The sequence below is a fragment of the Aspergillus flavus genome, chromosome 4, assembly GCF_009017415.1.
Source record: "Aspergillus flavus chromosome 4, complete sequence".
In the NCBI taxonomy this organism is placed as follows: Eukaryota; Fungi; Ascomycota; class Eurotiomycetes; order Eurotiales; family Aspergillaceae; genus Aspergillus; species Aspergillus flavus.
This window is the reverse complement of record NC_092405.1, coordinates 241,820-260,807: the sequence shown is the minus strand read 5'-3', so window position 1 is coordinate 260,807 and position 18,988 is coordinate 241,820. Positions and strand designations below refer to the sequence as shown.

General features: G+C 48.7%; 7 protein-coding genes across 7 annotated transcripts; 5 read left to right on the top strand and 2 right to left on the bottom strand.

Annotated features, from left to right (window-relative positions):
• Positions 1–165: 165 nt before the first annotated feature.
• F9C07_2282922 (uncharacterized protein) lies at positions 166–1,670 on the top strand. The gene has a single exon (XM_041285848.2). The coding sequence runs from the start codon at positions 720–722 to the stop codon at positions 1,530–1,532; it is 813 nt and encodes a 270-aa protein (XP_041145579.1). The 5' UTR covers positions 166–719; the 3' UTR covers positions 1,533–1,670.
• F9C07_2282921 (uncharacterized protein) lies at positions 1,671–2,487 on the top strand. The gene has a single exon (XM_041285847.2). The coding sequence runs from the start codon at positions 1,778–1,780 to the stop codon at positions 2,282–2,284; it is 507 nt and encodes a 168-aa protein (XP_041145578.1). The 5' UTR covers positions 1,671–1,777; the 3' UTR covers positions 2,285–2,487.
• Positions 2,488–6,558, bottom strand: F9C07_2282920 (MFS transporter). The gene is made up of 3 exons (XM_071510597.1): positions 5,577–6,558; positions 4,251–5,523; positions 2,488–4,185 (listed from the first exon to the last, which is right to left on the bottom strand). Exons 1-3 carry the CDS (start codon positions 5,767–5,769, stop codon positions 3,891–3,893), a joined length of 1,761 nt encoding a protein of 586 aa, XP_071366229.1. The 5' UTR covers positions 5,770–6,558; the 3' UTR covers positions 2,488–3,890.
• Positions 6,559–6,925: 367 nt separating this feature from the next.
• On the top strand, positions 6,926–7,872 carry F9C07_1490307 (uncharacterized protein). Its single transcript, XM_071508147.1, has 2 exons — positions 6,926–7,764; positions 7,829–7,872. Exon 1 carries the CDS (start codon positions 7,139–7,141, stop codon positions 7,652–7,654), a length of 516 nt encoding a protein of 171 aa, XP_071366228.1. The 5' UTR covers positions 6,926–7,138; the 3' UTR covers positions 7,655–7,764; positions 7,829–7,872.
• Positions 7,873–10,362: 2,490 nt separating this feature from the next.
• Positions 10,363–14,013, top strand: F9C07_3254 (chitin synthase). The gene is made up of 7 exons (XM_071511081.1): positions 10,363–10,787; positions 10,987–11,407; positions 11,468–11,829; positions 11,916–12,762; positions 12,828–13,011; positions 13,069–13,714; positions 13,771–14,013. Exons 1-7 carry the CDS (start codon positions 10,704–10,706, stop codon positions 13,906–13,908), a joined length of 2,682 nt encoding a protein of 893 aa, XP_071366227.1. The 5' UTR covers positions 10,363–10,703; the 3' UTR covers positions 13,909–14,013.
• Positions 14,014–15,346: 1,333 nt separating this feature from the next.
• Positions 15,347–17,558, top strand: F9C07_1489967 (phospholipase C PLC-C). Its single transcript, XM_041291929.2, has 3 exons — positions 15,347–15,852; positions 15,945–16,353; positions 16,405–17,558. Exons 1-3 carry the CDS (start codon positions 15,668–15,670, stop codon positions 17,203–17,205), a joined length of 1,395 nt encoding a protein of 464 aa, XP_041145575.1. The 5' UTR covers positions 15,347–15,667; the 3' UTR covers positions 17,206–17,558.
• Positions 17,559–17,632: 74 nt separating this feature from the next.
• Positions 17,633–18,590, bottom strand: F9C07_3252 (putative oxidoreductase CipA-like protein; the record flags this gene model as incomplete). Its single annotated transcript, XM_041291917.1, has 2 exons — positions 17,633–18,511; positions 18,558–18,590. 2 exons carry the CDS (start codon positions 18,588–18,590, stop codon positions 17,633–17,635), a joined length of 912 nt encoding a protein of 303 aa, XP_041145574.1.
• Between the last annotated feature and the right edge of the window lie 398 nt (positions 18,591–18,988).

Below are 18,988 nucleotides of genomic sequence, written 5' to 3'. Positions count from 1 at the left end.
GAGAGTTTGAGCTGGATGCAATTACCCGGTGCCGTGACTACTTTTCGAACATGGTTAGATTTAGGCGGCATATTTGCTGTCCCGTTATATTAAGGAGTATGAAGTTGTACAGAAGTTGCACGACGTAGTTATCACATATTAGTAGTTGCAGTTGCAGTAGTACGGATGGAAGGTTCCACGTCAGATAGTCACCATATGATGAATGGCACGAGGCACTAACCGGAGTCGTCTTTTCTCTCCCCTTGACCAATGACGGAGGTCCAGGTCGCCGACTGGTGGCGTCCATGCGATAAGCAGAATGACGGACGTCTGATTGGATTCCGGTTATCCGGGGTATGTATCTCCAGCCAATCAAAACCCTTGCGGCATTAAAAAGGGGGGTTCTTCATGACGCAATTGGCTGACCCAAGATTTCCATAAACTTTACCTGACTTCGGTCAGTAACGGTACCTTCCATTGCCTGTAGACTGAGGCTTCCATTCCAAGCCTGAGGAACTAAGATATTCTCGCCGAAAGCTTATTCCTGACATTTTTGGTTTTAGTCCCCGGTTCTTTCCCCCCTTCCTTTTCCCTACCCATTCTTTTTCCTTCGTTCTCCTTTGCCACTTGAACCCGTCTTCCCATCCCAACTCCGGCTAGATACATACATGGAGAGATAGCGCGATCGTACAATCGATCAAGAGAAGAGAAACACCATCCCATGTTCGTGTTAAGAATCTATGCCACGCTTCACCCCCGAGAATGACGGCACGGGTTTAGCGCGGCAACTGACCGATCCGCTCGTCGCTCAATATGTCTACTCCGTCTTCATCGCTCTCGCATGGTGCAATGCCCTTGAGCTGGTGGTCCTCTGTCTCAATACCTTCAAGCGTTATGGCGGCGCCTACTTTTGGAGTCTCTTCGTGGCCTCCATCTCCATCATCCCCTTTGGCCTGGGATACCTCCTGAAGATGTTTCATATCACCTTCACCAACGGATATCTTGAGTTAGCTATCACAGATATCGGCTGGGTGGGCATGGTCACCGGTCAATCGCTTGTCCTTTGGTCACGTTTGCACCTCGTTGTTCACAATCGCAAGGTGCTCAAGGGCATTCTTTACCTCATCATCATCGACGGCGTCCTCCTCCATACTGCGGCTACCACGCTCGAGTTTATGAACAATGGTCTTTCGTACATTCACAACGTGACGGTGGCGTTTGGTATCATGGAACGAATTCAGGTGGTGTGGTTCTGCGTGCAAGAGCTCCTGATCTCGTCCGTATACATCGTGGAAACCGCCAAATTACTGCGGCTGGACCGCGGAGGGCCGTCGCGCACCATACTCATGCAACTGATCATCGTCAATGTGGCTATTATGGTGCTCGATCTAGCGGTGGTGGCAGTTCAATTCGCGGGCTATTTCACCCTCCAGGTCACCACAAAGGTGTTGGTCTATAGCATTAAGTTGAAGCTGGAGTATATCATTTTGGGACGGTTAGTTGACGTTGCACATATCCGATCGCAGCCAGCGACTCCACGATTTCGATTTTAATCGCGTGCGGAGTTCTATGGACATCTAAAACCTTGTTGAAGAAGTCGGTCCGTCGGCATGTCACCCCTCCGACATTCCGGGTGGCATGCCAGACCAAAATCTCACCCGCCTTAACGCCGAGAAGCTCCGACGGGGAGGAGTGGGGTCCATTCTGATGTTATATATTGCAGTGGCAGCACAACCTCTTTTACAACCACATCATTCCTGCGTCATCAATTGACTGACCATATCGTCACCTCGCGACAATGGCATCCTTGCTAACCGCCGTTGGCCTCACTCAAGCCCCTTTGTCGACGCCCATCCCTAATTATGGCCCGGGCTTCCTCATCTTCCACTTTGCTTTCGCCTATGGTGTCCTCTCCTCGCGTACCCTCAAACAGTACTACGGCATCGACCATCAAGAATCTCCCCGTCAGGACCTGAACAAGTACGGCGAAGTGGCTGTGCGGGACGGCAAAATCACCCGGAAGCAGCTCGAGATGCTACAGCGCAACGAAGCGGCGCATGCCAACTCCGTCGAGAACTACACCCTCTTCGTCGCAGGCATTACCCTTGCCACCTACGCCGGCGTACCGCGAACGACGATCAATGCCGCAGGCTTGACGTACACTGTAGCGCGAATTCTCTATGCGATCAATTACATTACTGTGGAACGGCGGCAGGCCGCTAGGTGGCGAGGCCTCTTTTGGTGGGTTGGGAATCTGAGCTGTCTGACACTGCTGTGGAAGGCTGGGCAGGCGCTCAGTAACTAGGTAGTCTCGTGTTTGGAAAACAGGTCATTGCTTCTGCGTTCTCAATAGACGCTAGCTTCAACACGTCGCCTAAATCCTAGAAGCCTGTAAATAACAGCTAATCTCCATAATAAAACAACTATGTCATGTATTTAAGTATCCAACAAAGTCAAGATATAATGATTCATTTGCTTAAACTATTCAGAGCATTCTTATTCGAATAAGATCGTATACAAGATCCTGAGATTACTCCTTACAAGCTCTTATTGCAATCTCTATTACTTTATATTCACTATGAATTTCTAACCTAATTTTGACTTCAGCGACCGCTATATATCTCAGGGGCCCTTTCGAACCTACATTCCTTACTATTCTTGACACTCTCCAGTCCAGTAGAGGCTATATAACCTGTACCACTGGAAGGGGATATCGATTGTTGACCGCCATGCCCTCGTCATCTGACGGTGTCCTGAGGAAGTGGCTTGGCCAATGTCGAAACGGCGAACATGATAAGTAAGCAAAGGCAGAAACTTCATATTGGCAATTCAAGCTTGGTGTGATAATTATCAGATCGAGAAAATGAATCGGAGAAGTGCTTGCAGAAAAGCTTCTTTGCAGTGGTCAGCGTTCATTTTATATATACGAACAATCTACTAATCCTAGGCAAAAGTTCACATGAGCTCAAGTCTGCAAATTTGGGGGAGAAGATCCTCAATAATTAGTGTGATATTGGACTCTAAACACAAAAGGTAATAGTTTTCATTGATCAACACCGAGCATCGACTGTGACTTGTGAAATTCTGCATGCTGTACATATCCTAGTCCAAGTCGAAGGTGCCAAACCCAGCTTGGGTGTTCTTCTCCTCGACTTAAGATTGCTACCACTTTGATCATCGTTGGTATGACTTCACCCGAGGATATGATATACCTACTTCCCCCACCGGCATCGAGATGAATTCTGTTGAGCCTCAAACGGAATATTGATAGAAAGATATGTACTCCAGTCCCAAGGGCATAACCTCCTGTGCGCTTGTCTTTTTGCCAGTGTCTATGTAGCTGGTCACGTACCGCGTCTGGCACGTCTTTATGACCCACCAGAACCCCACCTTGTTCAATGTGAGTAACCAGACGCTTTATGTTATGAGAATTGGGTGGCCTTTTCTTCTCCACTGGGTCCACTCAATTATGGGACCCATGCTGACATGTCGATGTGCTACATGGATAGGATGTCACTTATAATTCAAACTATATAAGAGACGATTTCAAGACTCGAGGACTGACCGAGACGTATAAGTAACGATAGGTCTATAGTGGTCTCCCTGTATCTAGCGTGACTAACTGGGTAGCTCAGTCTGGTGGTTATAGCAGTATTTAGCGACAAGGCTACTATTACTATGCTTGGCAAGCGTGCTGATTATAAGTGGCTTTTGGTCAGGCACTATGCCGTGTTCCTACATAGATTGATTTACCACAGCTATAGCCAGAAAGTCAATATGCTCTGATTCATATATCGTATGCGGTGTCACTAACAATATGTCCAATGCGTAAAGCAACTTTTTAAACTCATCTGTAACATATCTGCAAGGAGTTGTACCGTTATACCAGCCAAACGAGGTCCTTCATTGTCTCAAGCTTCCTCTTCCTCCTCTTCCGGAATCAGTCTCTGCCGTTCTTCGTCGTATTCTGCCTTCTCTTCCCTCCATCTTTTCTCCGCAATATATACAAAAGCCACCAGGGCTGCACCCACGATCAGGCCAGCCGTGGCAAGGAAGATATTAATTGGGATCGGGTTGCCGTGGAACGGGCCGTGCGTTAAGTAGTCCAACAAGTATTGGGCGAAGTTGACGAGACCGGAAAAGCAGATAATTGTTCCGTAGACTCTGCCAAAGGTTCCGAAGCCAAAGACTTTGGTCGCGTAGTCACTGTAGATGTCAGAATATTTAGTATTGCTGCTACGTAGATATATGACACAATCAGGTGTACTTACGACATTGCCGAGTAGTAGTATGGCCTTAAAAGAACGAAGAGGATGACGGTCAGATAGCCCGTCCACACGGTGGGAACAGAATTCAACGCGCCAGTACTCGTGGTCAGGAGCACGATCATTGCCAATGTAGCCGGCACACTGAAATTATCGAGCAAAAGCCCGATGACGGGCGTGAAAAGCACACCCCCTACGGGCAACGCAACATCAAAGAAGTCGTTGATCATTTCCGCCTGCCGTACTGATCGTAGCATAAACTCGTACTGTGATCGCACGGTCGCGATAAAGTAATTCATGCGCAACATCTGCAGGACTGTCATGAGAAGGATCAGGATGAACCAGGGTGTCTTCATCTGCGCGTGGGCCGGTAGACCATGCAAGACCCCCCATACCCGACTCGTTTCATGCCGCTCTTCCTCCCATTCCTGGCGTTGTTTGCGCTCAGCCTTGTCACCGAAGACTTTGTCAATCTTGCGTAGTTGATCCTTCCGATGCTTCGCGCGGTCCGTCCGGACCTGCCACAGCTCTGAATTGCTTTCGATTTCGGCGTCCGAATCATGGACATCCTGCGTGACGTCCTCGGCCTCTTCGATTTTGACTTCCAACTGTTGCGTGGTTTGGTAGTCGTGGGCCGGCATTATTGTAAGCAAGGCGATGAAAATACAAGCCGGTACCGCTAGGTAAGCCAGGAAAAACCGCTTCGGAGAAAAAGTTACTGGATCCTTCTCGTACGCCAGGCGATAGAAGAGGTAAACCGCTGCCGATGCATCGAATGCCCCCGTAACAAGCGCGACAATCGTTCCGGTATACTTGGGGAACGCATTGGCGATTCGGAAAGATGGGACAAAGATGAATGTGCCCCCCAACGCCAACATCAAGTTTGCCGCGATATACCCGTCCACGCGACCCGAGAAAGAAAAGGCCATGAGCAGACTACCAGCGGCTAAAACTGCACAGCCGATAAAACCACACCATCGAGAGCCATAGCGGTCGAGGATGGTGCCGACCGGAAGAGCGGACACATTTGCCGTGATAGAGCTGACCATGAAGAATAGATTTAGGCTGGAAACGCGTGAGACGGATGAATCATAAGCTGGAATGGGGAGAACGTACCGAAGATCTTGCGCTCTGCATACGTTGCCCTCCTTTGGCAACACCGTCTCGCTGCACAGGTTTTGGTACACGCCTTCACTGATCATCACCGGCTTCAGCGCCGCAAAACCGAAGACGATTCCGGAGGCGCACCAACAGGCCAACAGCGTTATAATCACCTGGACTTCACAGGGAGTCAGTGTCTTGATGTATCCAACTATGATATTTTATGCCTACCGAGTCGCTTCGCGGTTGACACTCTGTAAGCCGGAGTCGCCGCCTTCGTCTCCAACAGCTCTTGCGCGGGAGGCGGCGGTAAGACATCGTAGCTGATCTCGCGTCGGATGGGGATAGAGAGGATACTCTCCGTCTCGGCGACGTCCACACTATCCACTCCGTTAATGGAAGACACATGCTGCACTAGAGACATGATCCTGTGGTGTGAGGATGCGCAACTGAGGCGCGTTCAAGTAAATGAGAGGAAGTAATTGAATAAATTACATATTTTGTGAAGTAAAGAAAGAGTGTACGTGCGTATGTGTGGGAATATATGTTACATTGCGAGATTGGGATCGGTGGTACCTTCTGGAACGGTCTTCCTCCTTGAGGGGTGATTTGATTTCACCGCCTCGAAAACAAGGAATTGACATCAAACATTAAATCATCTTATCAATCTCACGACTCCACTCACCCGAGTTAGTTATATATCGCCGCATTTTAATGGCGTGGCAAGACTGGGTCTTTCTTTGGTCTTGATTTTGGTTTTTACAAATTCTTTCTTTCTCATTATTGTACAATTACTCCTTACGCAAACGGTTCTTTAGATCTATACCAAAAAAAAAAATTGAGCTAAATAACGTACTTTCGGTGGGCTAAAATGAAAGGGTACGCCACAACAGGTGGATACGGATACTTCTGTACATATATATAAAAGTGATGTCATGATAACTCTACAACCATAGTTCAATATTTACCTCGTCGAGGGATACTCAGAAACCCAAAGATCTTTTAAGCAGGAAATAAAAGGGACTGAAACTAAAAACTAAGAGGAGCCGCGAAGGACATGGCTAAGTCGACCGAAAGTATAGATTCCAACTGGAGACGCAACACTGAGGTGGGCATCAGCGGGGTCCAGCCTTTCGGCTAGATTTCTACACACGGATACCCACACCATCACCTGATCTTTCTTCCCCATTATATGCACTGCATATATTTTTGTAGTTTTGTTGCTCTTTTTTTTTTTTTTTTTCTTTATGACATTGATTTGATAACATGACTTGAAAATAGGAGAATAGTTGACCCCGACTGCTACTTCCAACTACAGACCTACCAACCACTTTAATTCCAGGTACAAAGGATGTACTAGACGTCATACAATCTTGACGAATATGAATAGGGGATTGCTTTGGACATCTTACCCCATCGAGTCACACTGGACTCCATCACCAAGTGTGGTAGGCCATCCGGTTCCCGAGCAAAGGACCACGCCATTCATTTGCGCACTCTCAGAATAATACGGGACATTCCCTGCCGCATGGATACCCCAAGAAATATATCCCACAGCAGGAGGCCAACCCTGCTTTCGATCAGACTTGGGATTGGACGGAAGGTGTTCGGCAACTGTAGGGCGAATAGGAGTCAGGACCAGTCGCAATAGGATCGTCAAAGGACCATGCGAAGTCGCAGAGCCCACAGCCTTGCAATATGTCGTCAGGCACACAAACGTACCCGTCCCGAAAGTCTACAGTGTCTATCACTGTCCGGATGGACTCTATATTGAACTGGAGTATATTCGCGGCATGGATCTTCAAAGAGCCTGGCTTGCTGGCTATCTATCACTAGCGCAGAAGAAACAGATGGTCAGTGAGATCGCAGGTTATATCGAACAGCTCCGAAGACTAGAGCCACCGCGAAAAGAAATAGTGGGCTCGGCAAGCCTTGAAGGAGGTCTTGATTATCGTGTCGGATTCTTTCCCTCCGGCCCGTTTCTAACACATGAAGAGTTTCATTGTTTCCTTCGGAAAAATATCCCTATTGTGGACTCCACCAAAGCATTTAGCCAAGAGGTTAGCGATTGTCATTCTCGCTTTTATCGAAGTTGTTTTGCCCACGCCGACCTCTGCCCGCGAAATATCATTATAGACAATGGCAGAGTCGCCGCCCTTATTGATTGGGAGTTCGGTAGCTGGTACCCAAAATACTGGGAATATACCAAAGCGCACGACGTACAACTCAAAATGCCCGATTGGTACGAAGGGCTAGAATCTTCCCTAACAAGGTATGATGAGGAGCTGAAAGCTGAACGGACTTTCTAGACATAATGTGACCAACCTGGAATGCCTACTTATGTGTTCAACGCTTAACTTTGTATTGGAAGGGGCGTGGATAGAGAACGAACAAATGAAGGCCAGAGAAAGAACAGCGCGCATCCGAAAGTACCAGTCAGCTCCATCGGACAGTTGAAGACTAGTGGTCATAGAAATATGTACCTTATTTAGTGTATCCAGGGGTATACGCTGTATGACCTCTTTTCTTGGGATTTTCCTCGATTTTTCTACGATCTACTGTGATCTCGGTTGCACTGAAGCATCTTTTGAGATGAACAAGCTCCATTGATGCCTTAGGCAACCACAAAAGGGAGACACGGGACACGCGACCGCCTAAGCATCCCTCAATCAGGGCAGTCTCATCTGTTTCTCTCGCACAGAGTACAACAAATCGTATTTCTGGTGAAAGCCAAGGTGTAATCATTTTCGGCGTGCTCCGCTCTGGACGTACGGGCCCTTGGAGTCTTGGTTGCGACGCCTCCTGAGGGGTTCTTAAACCTAATAACAATGCAGCAGTGGTGACCTGAAACCGTATCCCCCAGAAACCATCGGGAAGTGGGCCAGCACCCTGTCAAATCAAGGTGGAATTGCAATCCATCACCCCTGGGGCGATGGGTGGTGAAATTTGAAGCCAAAGGATAAGAAGGAGTCAGGGGTTGACCGCAAATCATGCTGATTCTTGGTTCCGAATTGTAGTTTTCAAACTACATGGCTCAAATCCTCCACCCTTAAGTGTGTGATAGATATTTTTTTATTTCATATTATGTCTTTTTCTTCTCTTTCCCACATTACATTCTCATGGTTGTGTTGTTGCTGAAGAGATGTAGGGTTGCATCCGCAGGTGGCCAATCGGCGACATATATAGTAACGCATGGATGCCCATGTCACCACCCGGAAGGCCAAAGGGGAATCGATGATCTGAACGGTTTGGTATCTGAGTGACACGGTGTTTTCCCATGATCCCTTGATGCTTAATCAATAGGGATAGGCACGTCATGCGTGATAGGAATAATTCTACCAAGCAACAAGCACTCTGAGACAATGCTCGTCCACATCTATAAGATCTGGTTTTATTATGCCAAAAAGTTACCAAGAAGTCTAAAATCTAAAAATACCATGGAATCTAAAGTATCTCAAACTAACGTTTCCTTATGGAGACGGATCCCACCCGAAATTCTAGAATAAAAAAAGACTACCAACACCGTCCCTCAGCCTTGTCAATCGTTGTCCAACGTGTTCAACCGCCAACTTGTGATCAGCAAAACGAAGCGTCCTAGACTGGTCGAAAAAGAAAGGGACCCTTCTCTCTCACTGAGATCTCCACTTTTTTTTGTTCATCCTTTTTTTTCCCATTTTTCTTTCTTGGCAGTGTGACAAGCGTTTCACGGGGCATCTCCATGGGCCGCTTCTCAACCCAGCCGACCAACCTCCCATCCGAAGAAGTTGATTGAAATGTCATCTCCAAGGCAAAAAAATGTCAGGGTCCTGCCACGGTCCATACCGGATGACTGCACCCGCTGTCCATGAATGTGCCGTCATGAAGGATTCACTCACTGATCGAGTGTTGGGAGCCCCCCTCGGCTATGCGCATGTTGTGACCCACAGTGGAGTAGACATTCCTCAAGCAACACAAATCAGAAGACATGGCACAACCGGCAAAGCCTGGAGAACGACCACTGAGCGATCGGGAGAGGCCCTGGAGCGACTCCACCCGGATGCGTGTCGCGCGATCATGAAGGGAGGCACTGCTCCCTGGGGAAAACCAGTGATGATTAACCGTTGGCGTCAGCCACCGGAAAGAATCATATTCAGGATTGGTCGTTGCCTTGATGGGAGTTGCGTTGCTGTGTTTGGCTTGAGGAGGGTACAAGGTCGTGCCTGGGATGGAACCTTAGGGTTTCTCCCTCCCCGTAGGGGTGGCAACAGATCGAGCGGATAACATTAATAGGCTTTTTGTTGTACTGTGTGCAACGTTCCTCAGGTACCCAAGGGATGATGACTCGAGGATATTCCTGAAGGGGTTATCGATCGACCTCCCGGTGGGCCACGCAGAGTAAGCTGATGACGGAGCAACCGAGTGTGACATTGTTATATAGGGATTGTTTTAGAATTACTTGGTCTGTATTCTTTATTTTGTTTGATTTTATTTTATTCTATTCTATCTATTAGATTCCTTTTTCTATCTTAATCTAGTCCATAGTTTATTCTCGAATTTGGCGCAGTTTCTATTGGGGCTGGTTTATTTGTTGTTCTTGATCTCCTACGAGAGAGGGAGAAGGAGTTTCCCTCCAAGCCACACCCATCACTGCGCCCCCTTGCAGCCTAGTCTTTGTGCACGCCTGAAGAGGAAGAATATGAAAATTAATCGAATATTTCCCCAAAATACCAAAAATAATTTTCGAGCTCATTGATCAACCTTTTTTGATTTTTAATTTTTTTTCCCTTGCCAGGCCCTCCCCAGATCCAATGATCAGAGCAGGATCTCGGCGTTCCAGGCAGTTGGGTGCATGTTGTCCCCTAGAAAAGAATTAAATTAGAATTAATACACGGAGGAACAAATGGGATTTTTATCCACCATATTTGGTAGATTGGTTATATATAGAATGCATCCATGGTTCCACACCCACGGCTGCTGACTGACCAGATTTCGTACCTTCCCATTTATTATTGTATGGGGGGAATTCGATCTCTTTTCTGGGCCTTTGGAGAATTTTCAATTTTCTTTTTCCTTTTTCCCTGTCGTTTCTTTTTTGTTCAACAATTGAAGCCCTTGTCTTCTTCCTATTAGCCTCGTCGTCCTCCCGTCCTTTCTTCTTCTTCTTCTTCTTCTTCTTTCCTCACTCAACGGAACGAACGAACCGACCATACCGACGATCCTTACCGGGTCCCCTACCTCTCGCTTTGGTCCCTCGCTCGCCGTGTCTCATGCAGCTTCGCTTATAGGGGACGGAAAGAAACGTTCGTTGTAATTGGGGATCGGATATATACGATTTGTGTCGACTGTTGACGGTGCATTTTCGCCCACACGCCCGTCGAGATGGGACCCGTACGGCCCAACTCCACACACTCTCCTCAGCCAAGCCGGAGCAGTTTTTACTCGCATACCAATCCCTCTCGAACTGTAAGTGTGATCAGCGCTACTACCTGCAATAGTTGGACGCTTGTCTGCTCTGCTCGGATTCCTTTCTTTTCTTTCCTACTTTCCTTTCCCGCTCTTTCTTCTTTCTTTACTTCGGATCCCCCTCCCTGCCATCCGATGTGTTTTTGCTTTGGCAGTGCCGCCATTCTTTTCCGTTCTAATGTCTCCTCAATCGGAACAGCAAACGCCCGGCTTGTCAGACCGCGATGAGCAGGAGCAATCATCGCTTCTGCGCCATAACCATCCCAGTATCTACGGTGTTGAGGATCCCAGTTTGTCGTCCGATTCACTGCGACGCTATACCCTCCATGATCCCGGCGTCACCGTTTTCGCTGCGCCCCCCTACCAAGAGTCCGAAACGGCTGAAGTCTACGATGCCACGGGCATGTCGGATACCAGCGGGATTAAACTCGATACCTTCCAGCCACAGAGCATCAGTAACCGATCGGGTCTGCGGCGTTATGGAACCCGTAAGATCAACCTCGTGCAGGGTTCCGTCCTGAGTGTCGACTATCCGGTGCCCAGTGCCATTCAGAATGCCATTCAACCAGAATATCGTGAGGCGGAGGAGGCCTTTTCGGAAGAATTTACGCATATGCGGTGTAGGTCCTTTCGTACAGCATCACCATGAAACTGATCGGAACTAATCCCTCCTGTGACAGATACCGCGGCGACTTGTGACCCAGATGAATTCACCCTGCGAAACGGATACAACCTGCGCCCGGCCATTTACAACCGTCACACCGAACTGCTGATCGCTATCACTTACTACAATGAAGACAAGGTCCTGACTGCCCGAACCCTGCACGGTGTGATGCAGAACGTGCGCGATATCGTCAACTTGAAAAAATCTGAATTCTGGAACAAGGGAGGTCCCGCCTGGCAGAAAATCGTCGTGTGTCTCGTCTTTGACGGAATCGAGCCGTGCGACAAGAACACACTGGATGTGTTGGCCACAATCGGAATTTACCAAGATGGGGTGATGAAAAAGGACGTTGACGGTCGGGAAACGGTTGCTCATATCGTAAGTTTTGCTAGTCCCCTCCAGATTCTGACATTTTCTCCAATAACTCTCCGGGTGCGTTGAATCGAAGAGGCTGACCGAAATAGTTCGAATATACCACGCAGTTGTCCGTCACCGCAAATCAACAGTTGGTTCGGCCGCAGGGCAACGACCCCTCGAATCTCCCACCCGTCCAGATGATTTTCTGCCTCAAGCAGAAGAATAGCAAGAAGATCAACTCCCATCGTTGGCTCTTCAATGCATTCAGTCGGATTCTGAACCCGGAGGTTTGCATTCTGATTGACGCGGGAACAAAACCCGGCAAGAAATCGCTACTGGCCCTATGGGAATCTTTCTATAACGATAAAAACCTCGGTGGTTCGTGTGGTGAGATTCACGCCATGTTAGGAAAGGGCTGGCGAAAGGTCCTGAATCCGCTAGTCGCCTCGCAGAACTTCGAGTATAAGATCTCGAATATTCTGGACAAACCGCTAGAAAGTTCCTTCGGCTACGTTAGTGTGTTGCCTGGTGCCTTCTCAGCGTACCGCTATCGCGCGATTATGGGCCGGCCCTTAGAGCAGTACTTCCATGGAGACCATACACTATCAAAGCGTCTCGGAAAGAAAGGTATTGAAGGTATGAATATCTTCAAAAAGAATATGTTCTTGGCCGAGGATCGAATCTTGTGCTTTGAGCTGGTGGCCAAGGCCGGTTACAAGTGGCATTTATCGTACGTCAAGGCATCCAAAGGTGAAACGGACGTACCGGAAGGTTCGGCCGAATTTATCGGTCAGCGACGACGTTGGTTGAACGGTTCCTTCGCCGCCGGTTTGTACGCTATGATGCACTTCGGACGAATTTATCGTAGTGGACACAGTTTTGTTCGCATGTTTTTCTTGCACATCCAAATGGTTTATAACTTCTGTCAACTAATTATGACCTGGTTCTCTCTCGGTATGTCCTACCCGCACTCCTCTGCCTGCACGAAAGATCTTATACGCTGACTGATGGCTGTTCAGCCTCCTACTGGCTCACCAGTTCGGTGATCATGGATCTTGTCGGTACGCCCGCTACCGCTAACAAGAACAAGGGATGGCCGTTTGGAAATGATGCTTCGCCCATCGTCAATACCTTGCTCAAATATGGCTACATCTTCTGTTTGATGCTACAGTTCATCCTGGCGCTGGGAAACCGACCGAAAGGGTAAGTCTTACTGTTGATTGCGACGAGTCTTGGAGGCCTGCTAACTTGCCCGACTAGAACACGGCTTCCCTATACGCTCTCTTTCCTCTACTTCTCCATTGTGCAGATTTATGTTCTGATCCTGTCGTTTTACTTGGTCGCTAACGCTTTCACGGGTGGCCTAATGGACTTCGATTTTAACCACGGTGCGAGCGGATTCTTTTCGTCGTTCTTCGCTTCCGATAGTGGTGGTATTGTCCTGATCGCCTTGATTTCCACCTACGGTATCTACGTCATTGCTAGTGTGCTCTACGGTGATCCATGGCACATTCTCACCAGTTCATGGGCCTACTTCTTCGGTATGACGACCTCGATCAACATCCTGATGGTGTATGCCTTCTGCAACTGGCATGATGTCTCCTGGGGTACGAAGGGATCCGATAAGGCCGAAGCTTTGCCATCCGCACAGACGAAGAAGGAAGACGGCAGCAAGCAGCAGTTCATCGAGGAAGTGGATAAGCCGCAAGCGGATATCGACAGCCAGTTTGAGGCGACGGTAAAGCGTGCCTTGACGCCTTGGGTGGAACCGGAGGAAGATGAATCGACCAGTCTGGATGATTCGTACAAGAACTTCCGTACGATGCTGGTGCTGCTCTGGGTGTTCAGCAACCTGCTTGTGTGTCTGTTGATTACGGGCACTGGTGTCAGTTCTATGTGTTTGACGGTATGGCTGTCCCTCTGCCTTGATCGCACCTCGCTTGATACTAACGAGTCGCACAGAACACCTCCACCACGAGAACCTCATGGTATTTCCGAGTCATTCTGTGGGCCACAGCCGGTCTGTCGTTCTTCCGGTTCCTTGGATCCCTGTACTTCTTGGGCAAGTCGGGTATTATGTGCTGCGTGAGCCGCCGCTGATTCAGATGCTGGGCCTGTATAGTACTGCACACCCGATGTCCTGCTGGGGATGGCGGGTGTCATAATTGGAAAATCTTTCATGTATTAACGCATATGGAGACGGGGATTGTATATAGCCGATGATAATAGACTCATGATGATTTTAGCGATCACGAATAATGCGGTAGAAACCGCTCCCGAAGTACTCCATGTGACCTATCTCATGCTTCCAGAGGATCTCTTTGCCTTCTTTCTAAATCTGAGCTATCTCATGTAGTTGTATGGGTTTGGTCGGGTGACTGGATTACGATCCACAAATAGGAGATGGCAAATGATTTGTTATATTTTCTCCTGGAATATCATTACCTGATATTAATGAGGGCATGGTTGCATGGATGATGATTTCCGAGAGATAAATCTGTATGTAAGGAAGAGAAAGCATCGGACATTGGCTCTGCCGACTCGTGATTCTGGACGGTTTTCTTTTCTTGCCGGAGTGGGTTGAAAGGCTTTCCGTAGCAACAATCATATACTTCTCCCTTGCTGCGCCTTGAAATTGCGCAAACTCAGGCACAGTGGGAGCACTGTGTATCGGACGAATCAGATAAGCCAGTCCACACCCGTGTCCTACTCTTATAGCAAGGATACCGAAGCGAAATATTCAGCCGTCCCATCTCAAGTATCAGCAGATTGTGGAGTCGGATTGCTTCTTCTTATCACCACAGGCAAATGTGATGTTCATTGATGACTCCGGCGATTGGACAGGAAACATTCCGAGACAGGCATACTCGCCTGCCTGCATAGGTACAGGTTGCTTTTCATGTCCCTAATGTATCGCTTTTCTCTATTATCTGTTTGTTAATCGGAATGTCTCACGGCATTCGCGATGCAAAGAGACGCTGTGGGGCGGGTGGAGAAGGACGAAATCTCTCGCGTGGATACTTCCAAAGAAACCCGATCGTCTTCCCACGGCCCGTGTTGTCGTTCTCAAACCTCACTGGCAGACGGACGGTCGTGGTTCCTGGACGATGCATATCCTGATATCGAGTCGTCTGCTGCTCTGCATGCACGAGATGTGCGAGCTTTTGAGCCAACGGCAATCATCCGCAAGTCGTACCTTTTTGCTTTTTTATTTTTATTTTTTATTTTTTATTTTTATTTCAACCCCTTGTTCATACTATCCTAGGTTGTTCACTGAGCAAACTATTCAACTCGATGAGAATTGTCTGTCACCTGAGGGTACTCAAGTATTCACAGTGGAGGGTTTAGGCAATTCCTGGACAACAATCCCTTTGAGAGTGATAGTAAGGGGATGAACTGAGATGCTAAGCTCACGTTCTTCGCCTTGGCGTAGGCTGCCCCATGTCTTGGTTTAGTGCTTCTCTCCACCCTAGTAGCTTAGCCATTGCTTGTCCAATCCCATTCCCATCTCGCATCACGCTCTATTTATGACCAAGGCTGTCAAATGAGAGCCCCACTCATGTGGCCTCCACTTCATATTGTTTTCTTTGTCGATAAGACTGTCATCCCGTCTCCGGTGGCTTCCACGAAGAACGATTTGTAAAGATGGATAGCGATAGGCTGCCCTTGGTCGGTATGAAGCCGAAGTCCCTCGTGCCTCGATGGATATGCGCTTCAACCCGACGCACAGCGCACGTGGTATCCGAATGGGACGGAAAGGTAGCTCCTCCAGTGGGCTATATAAGCCTTTCCCTGGCCGGGCTCAGACTCCCTAGCAAGCAGCATTGTTCAAGCTCACGACCTCAATCCGAGAGTAAACATGAAGTCCACCGCTCTGCTTACTGGTCTCGGCCTCTTGGCCTCTCTCGGTCTTGCTAGCCCTGTCACGTCCGAGTATACGAGCGTGCGAGAAGCCCCTTTCGGATACAAGCCTGGCTCCAAGGAGTCCATTGAGAACTTGAAGGACAAGGTCGAGAACATTGTCTGGCTTATTCTCGAGAACAGGTTTGTGTGCCCTTACGATATTCATATGTGGAATAATAAATTCCTCAATTCAGCTTGTGGTATGTGAAGACGAGCACTAACATATGGTCCAGATCCTTCGATAACATTCTGGGAGGCGTGCGCCGCCAAGGACTGGACAACCCGATCAACAACGGCCCGTTCTGCAACTACAAGAATGCGAGCGACCCATCCTCGGGCAAGTACTGTACTCAGGCCAAGGACTATGATTCCGTGTTCAACGATCCAGACCACTCCGTGACTGGTAATAACTTGGAGTTCTACGGAACTTACACCCCAAACAATGGTGCGATTGCCAGTGGCAAGGTCGTCGCCGACCAGTCTGGCTTCCTCAACGCACAGCTTAACGACTACCCCAAACTGGCCCCAGAAGAGGCGACAAGGCAAGTGATGGGATACTATACGGAGGAGGAGGTTCCTACGCTCGTGGACCTTGTGGATGAGTTCACTACTTTCAACAGCTGGTTCTCGTGTGTTCCTGGCGTAAGTGCGATAAATCTGTATATTTTTAATTTTGACTAACGCGTTCAAAAGCCTACCAACCCCAACCGCTTGTGCGCTCTGGCAGGAACCGCTGCTGGGCATGGCAAGAATGACGATGACTTCCTGAACTATGGTATCTCTAGCAAGTCCATCTTCGAGGCCGCCAACGAGAAGGGCGTGTCCTGGCTCAACTACGATGGCACCAACGGAGAATTCGAACCGGATTCTCTCTTCTTCACCTACGTCAACCAGACCTCCCGGTCCAACGTGGTGCCCGTTGAAAACTTCTTCCAAGACGCCTACCTCGGTGTCCTCCCTAAATTCTCTTACATTAACCCCTCCTGCTGCGGCACCAACACCAACTCCATGCACCCCACCGGTAACGTCTCCTACGGTGAGGTCTTCGTCAAGCAGATCTATGATGCCATTCGCCAGGGCCCTCAGTGGGACAAGACCCTGCTCTTCATTACCTACGACGAGACCGGTGGCTTCTACGACCATGTCCCTCCCCCTCTCGCCGTCCGCCCGGACAACCTGACCTACACTGAGACTGCGAAGAACGGTCAGAAATACACTCTTCACTTCGACCGTCTGGGTGGCCGCATGCCGACCTGGGTTATCTCCCCTTACAGTAAGAAGGGATACATCGAGCAGTACGGAACGGATCCCGTCACGGGCAAGCCCGCTCCCTACAGTGCTACCTCCGTCCTCAAGACTCTCGGATATCTCTGGGACATCGAGGACTTCACCCCTCGTGTCGCCCACTCTCCATCTTTCGATCACCTGATCGGCACGACTTTGCGTGAGGATGCTCCTATTGCTCTCAAGACTCCCCATACCTTTTCGGTATAAGTCTCAGTCCGTGCAGTGAGACAGGATTAAAAGTGATGATGAACGTTCTGACTTCAGTGAACGATTACATGTTATAGAGCATTGTTTTGCTTATAGCTACGCCTAGAGCGAGCGCGATGATGATAAGATAAAGCTGGGTTATTTCTCTATTGTATATTCATTAATGAAAGACTTTGATAACATGGGATTTAAAAAGGAAATGTTTTCTTGCACAATCAACTCACGGAACAGGCGTAACTTTACGATGACTGCACCCCGGATACATTAATTAGGAGACTACACATACAAAAGCAGCCACAAGACTAAAATTCTCACTTGTTCTAAGAACGTTCAGTCAAAATGCAAATCTCAGCTATGAAAATCACTATGAAACAACTCCCAGGCCCACAACCCTAACCAGAGTAAACTAAACTACTCGACGTCCTCATTACAAAGAATCCCCCAAAATCGTCTTCACAACCTCCTCAAGATCAGCCTCCGTCTTAAACCCCAACCCAAGAAGCTCATTATCAACATTCTTAAACTCCCCACCATACCCCTCCGCAAACACCGCCCGACACAAAAGACCAACAATAGACCGCAAATCCGTATTCCCCTTCGCCCATTCTTCCCGCGCCTTCACCTCTAGCTCAGCCGTACTAACATCCACAGGATTCCACTTCCTCTGGGGAGCCAGTTTCTGGACAATAGTATAGATCTGGCGCTGACTGGTGACCAAATCATGGATATAAACGGGACGATTCTTCGTCTCGTCGAAGTGCAACAAAACTCCAACGACCGCCTGACCGATCGTGGCCAGAGTGGTGGTACTAAATGGTCGATCACCACCATCATAAAAGGTAGGTGCCTCGGACCTCCAGTCGAAAAAGAAACCCGCGTTAAGACCCCAGTCGAGGAAGGGTCCGTGGCGGATCAACGTATATGTGAAGGAAGGGTTCTCCGCGGCTTTTGCCTGGAGAGCCTTGTTGACGGCGATCTTGGATTGGTAGACGGGTAAGGTGGAGGCATTGGGGTTGCCAGTGTCGGCGCCGAACTCGGAGGGAATGAATCGTTTGACGCCTGCGGTGATTGCGGCGTCGATTAGGGTGTGTTGCACGTCCGCGGCGGCGGTGGTTAGGGTGGAGATGATGGCGTCTTGATTGTTTAGAGCGGTGGTGAGCTCTGGGATGGAGTTGTAGTCGACTGGGATTACTCGGACGGTGGAGGGGAATTGGGCTTTGGAGGAGTGTCTGGTCAACACGGTGATGTTGAACTTGTTGGATTCGATGAGGGCGTTTAGGACTGGGGTGCCGAGGTCACCGGAGGCCTTTGCTTGTTAGATGTGATGCTGATTCGAAGAGGTGGGAACTTACACCGGCGATTGCAACGTTTCGGATCACAGTCATTGTTGGGAGAGTTGATTAGAGTTATCAACAACTTGAGTGGAAGACGATGAGGTTATGCAGTGAATATGGGGAAGGTCAAAGCATACAGCAAGACTTGGGATCTTAGAACTGTAAAGTGCGGTGGACGACAGACTTTATATAATGGCGTTTTGGGTGATTCCTGTTGCTTACACTATACGTCACGAGAAGGTTCTACCATACATAGGGAAAAGGCCTTGGTGTCTGCATCTATAATCCTCACTACACTACGATGCTGATACTCTGAGAGCTATCATGGATTAGTTCCTCTTACAAATAGATGCGGATGCAGGTGCGGACCGCTAATCCTGAATGGGACTAGTATCATTAGGTCCGATGGCTCCGCTTAGACATGGATTCAACTTATAACTGAACTACTA

What these genes read in the sequence shown, in the direction of transcription:
- F9C07_2282922 (XM_041285848.2), top strand. Translation starts at nt 720, where the DNA reads ATGCCACGCTTCACCCCCGAGAATGACGGCACGGGTTTAGCGCGGCAA.
- F9C07_2282921 (XM_041285847.2), top strand. Translation starts at nt 1,778, where the DNA reads ATGGCATCCTTGCTAACCGCCGTTGGCCTCACTCAAGCCCCTTTGTCG.
- F9C07_2282920 (XM_071510597.1), bottom strand. Translation starts at nt 5,769, where the DNA reads ATGTCTCTAGTGCAGCATGTGTCTTCCATTAACGGAGTGGATAGTGTG. An exon ending in GTCAACCGCGAAGCGACTCG is followed by an intron (nt 5,524 to 5,576) that starts GTAGGCATAAAA and finishes CTCCCTGTGAAG; the next exon opens with TCCAGGTGATTATAACGCTG. An exon ending in TACTACTACTCGGCAATGTC is followed by an intron (nt 4,186 to 4,250) that starts GTAAGTACACCT and finishes TGACATCTACAG; the next exon opens with TGACTACGCGACCAAAGTCT.
- F9C07_1490307 (XM_071508147.1), top strand. Translation starts at nt 7,139, where the DNA reads ATGGATCTTCAAAGAGCCTGGCTTGCTGGCTATCTATCACTAGCGCAG.
- F9C07_3254 (XM_071511081.1), top strand. Translation starts at nt 10,704, where the DNA reads ATGGGACCCGTACGGCCCAACTCCACACACTCTCCTCAGCCAAGCCGG. An exon ending in AGAATTTACGCATATGCGGT is followed by an intron (nt 11,408 to 11,467) that starts GTAGGTCCTTTC and finishes CTCCTGTGACAG; the next exon opens with ATACCGCGGCGACTTGTGAC. An exon ending in CTGGGAAACCGACCGAAAGG is followed by an intron (nt 13,012 to 13,068) that starts GTAAGTCTTACT and finishes TTGCCCGACTAG; the next exon opens with AACACGGCTTCCCTATACGC.
- F9C07_1489967 (XM_041291929.2), top strand. Translation starts at nt 15,668, where the DNA reads ATGAAGTCCACCGCTCTGCTTACTGGTCTCGGCCTCTTGGCCTCTCTC. An exon ending in TGGCTTATTCTCGAGAACAG is followed by an intron (nt 15,853 to 15,944) that starts GTTTGTGTGCCC and finishes CATATGGTCCAG; the next exon opens with ATCCTTCGATAACATTCTGG. An exon ending in GGTTCTCGTGTGTTCCTGGC is followed by an intron (nt 16,354 to 16,404) that starts GTAAGTGCGATA and finishes CGCGTTCAAAAG; the next exon opens with CCTACCAACCCCAACCGCTT.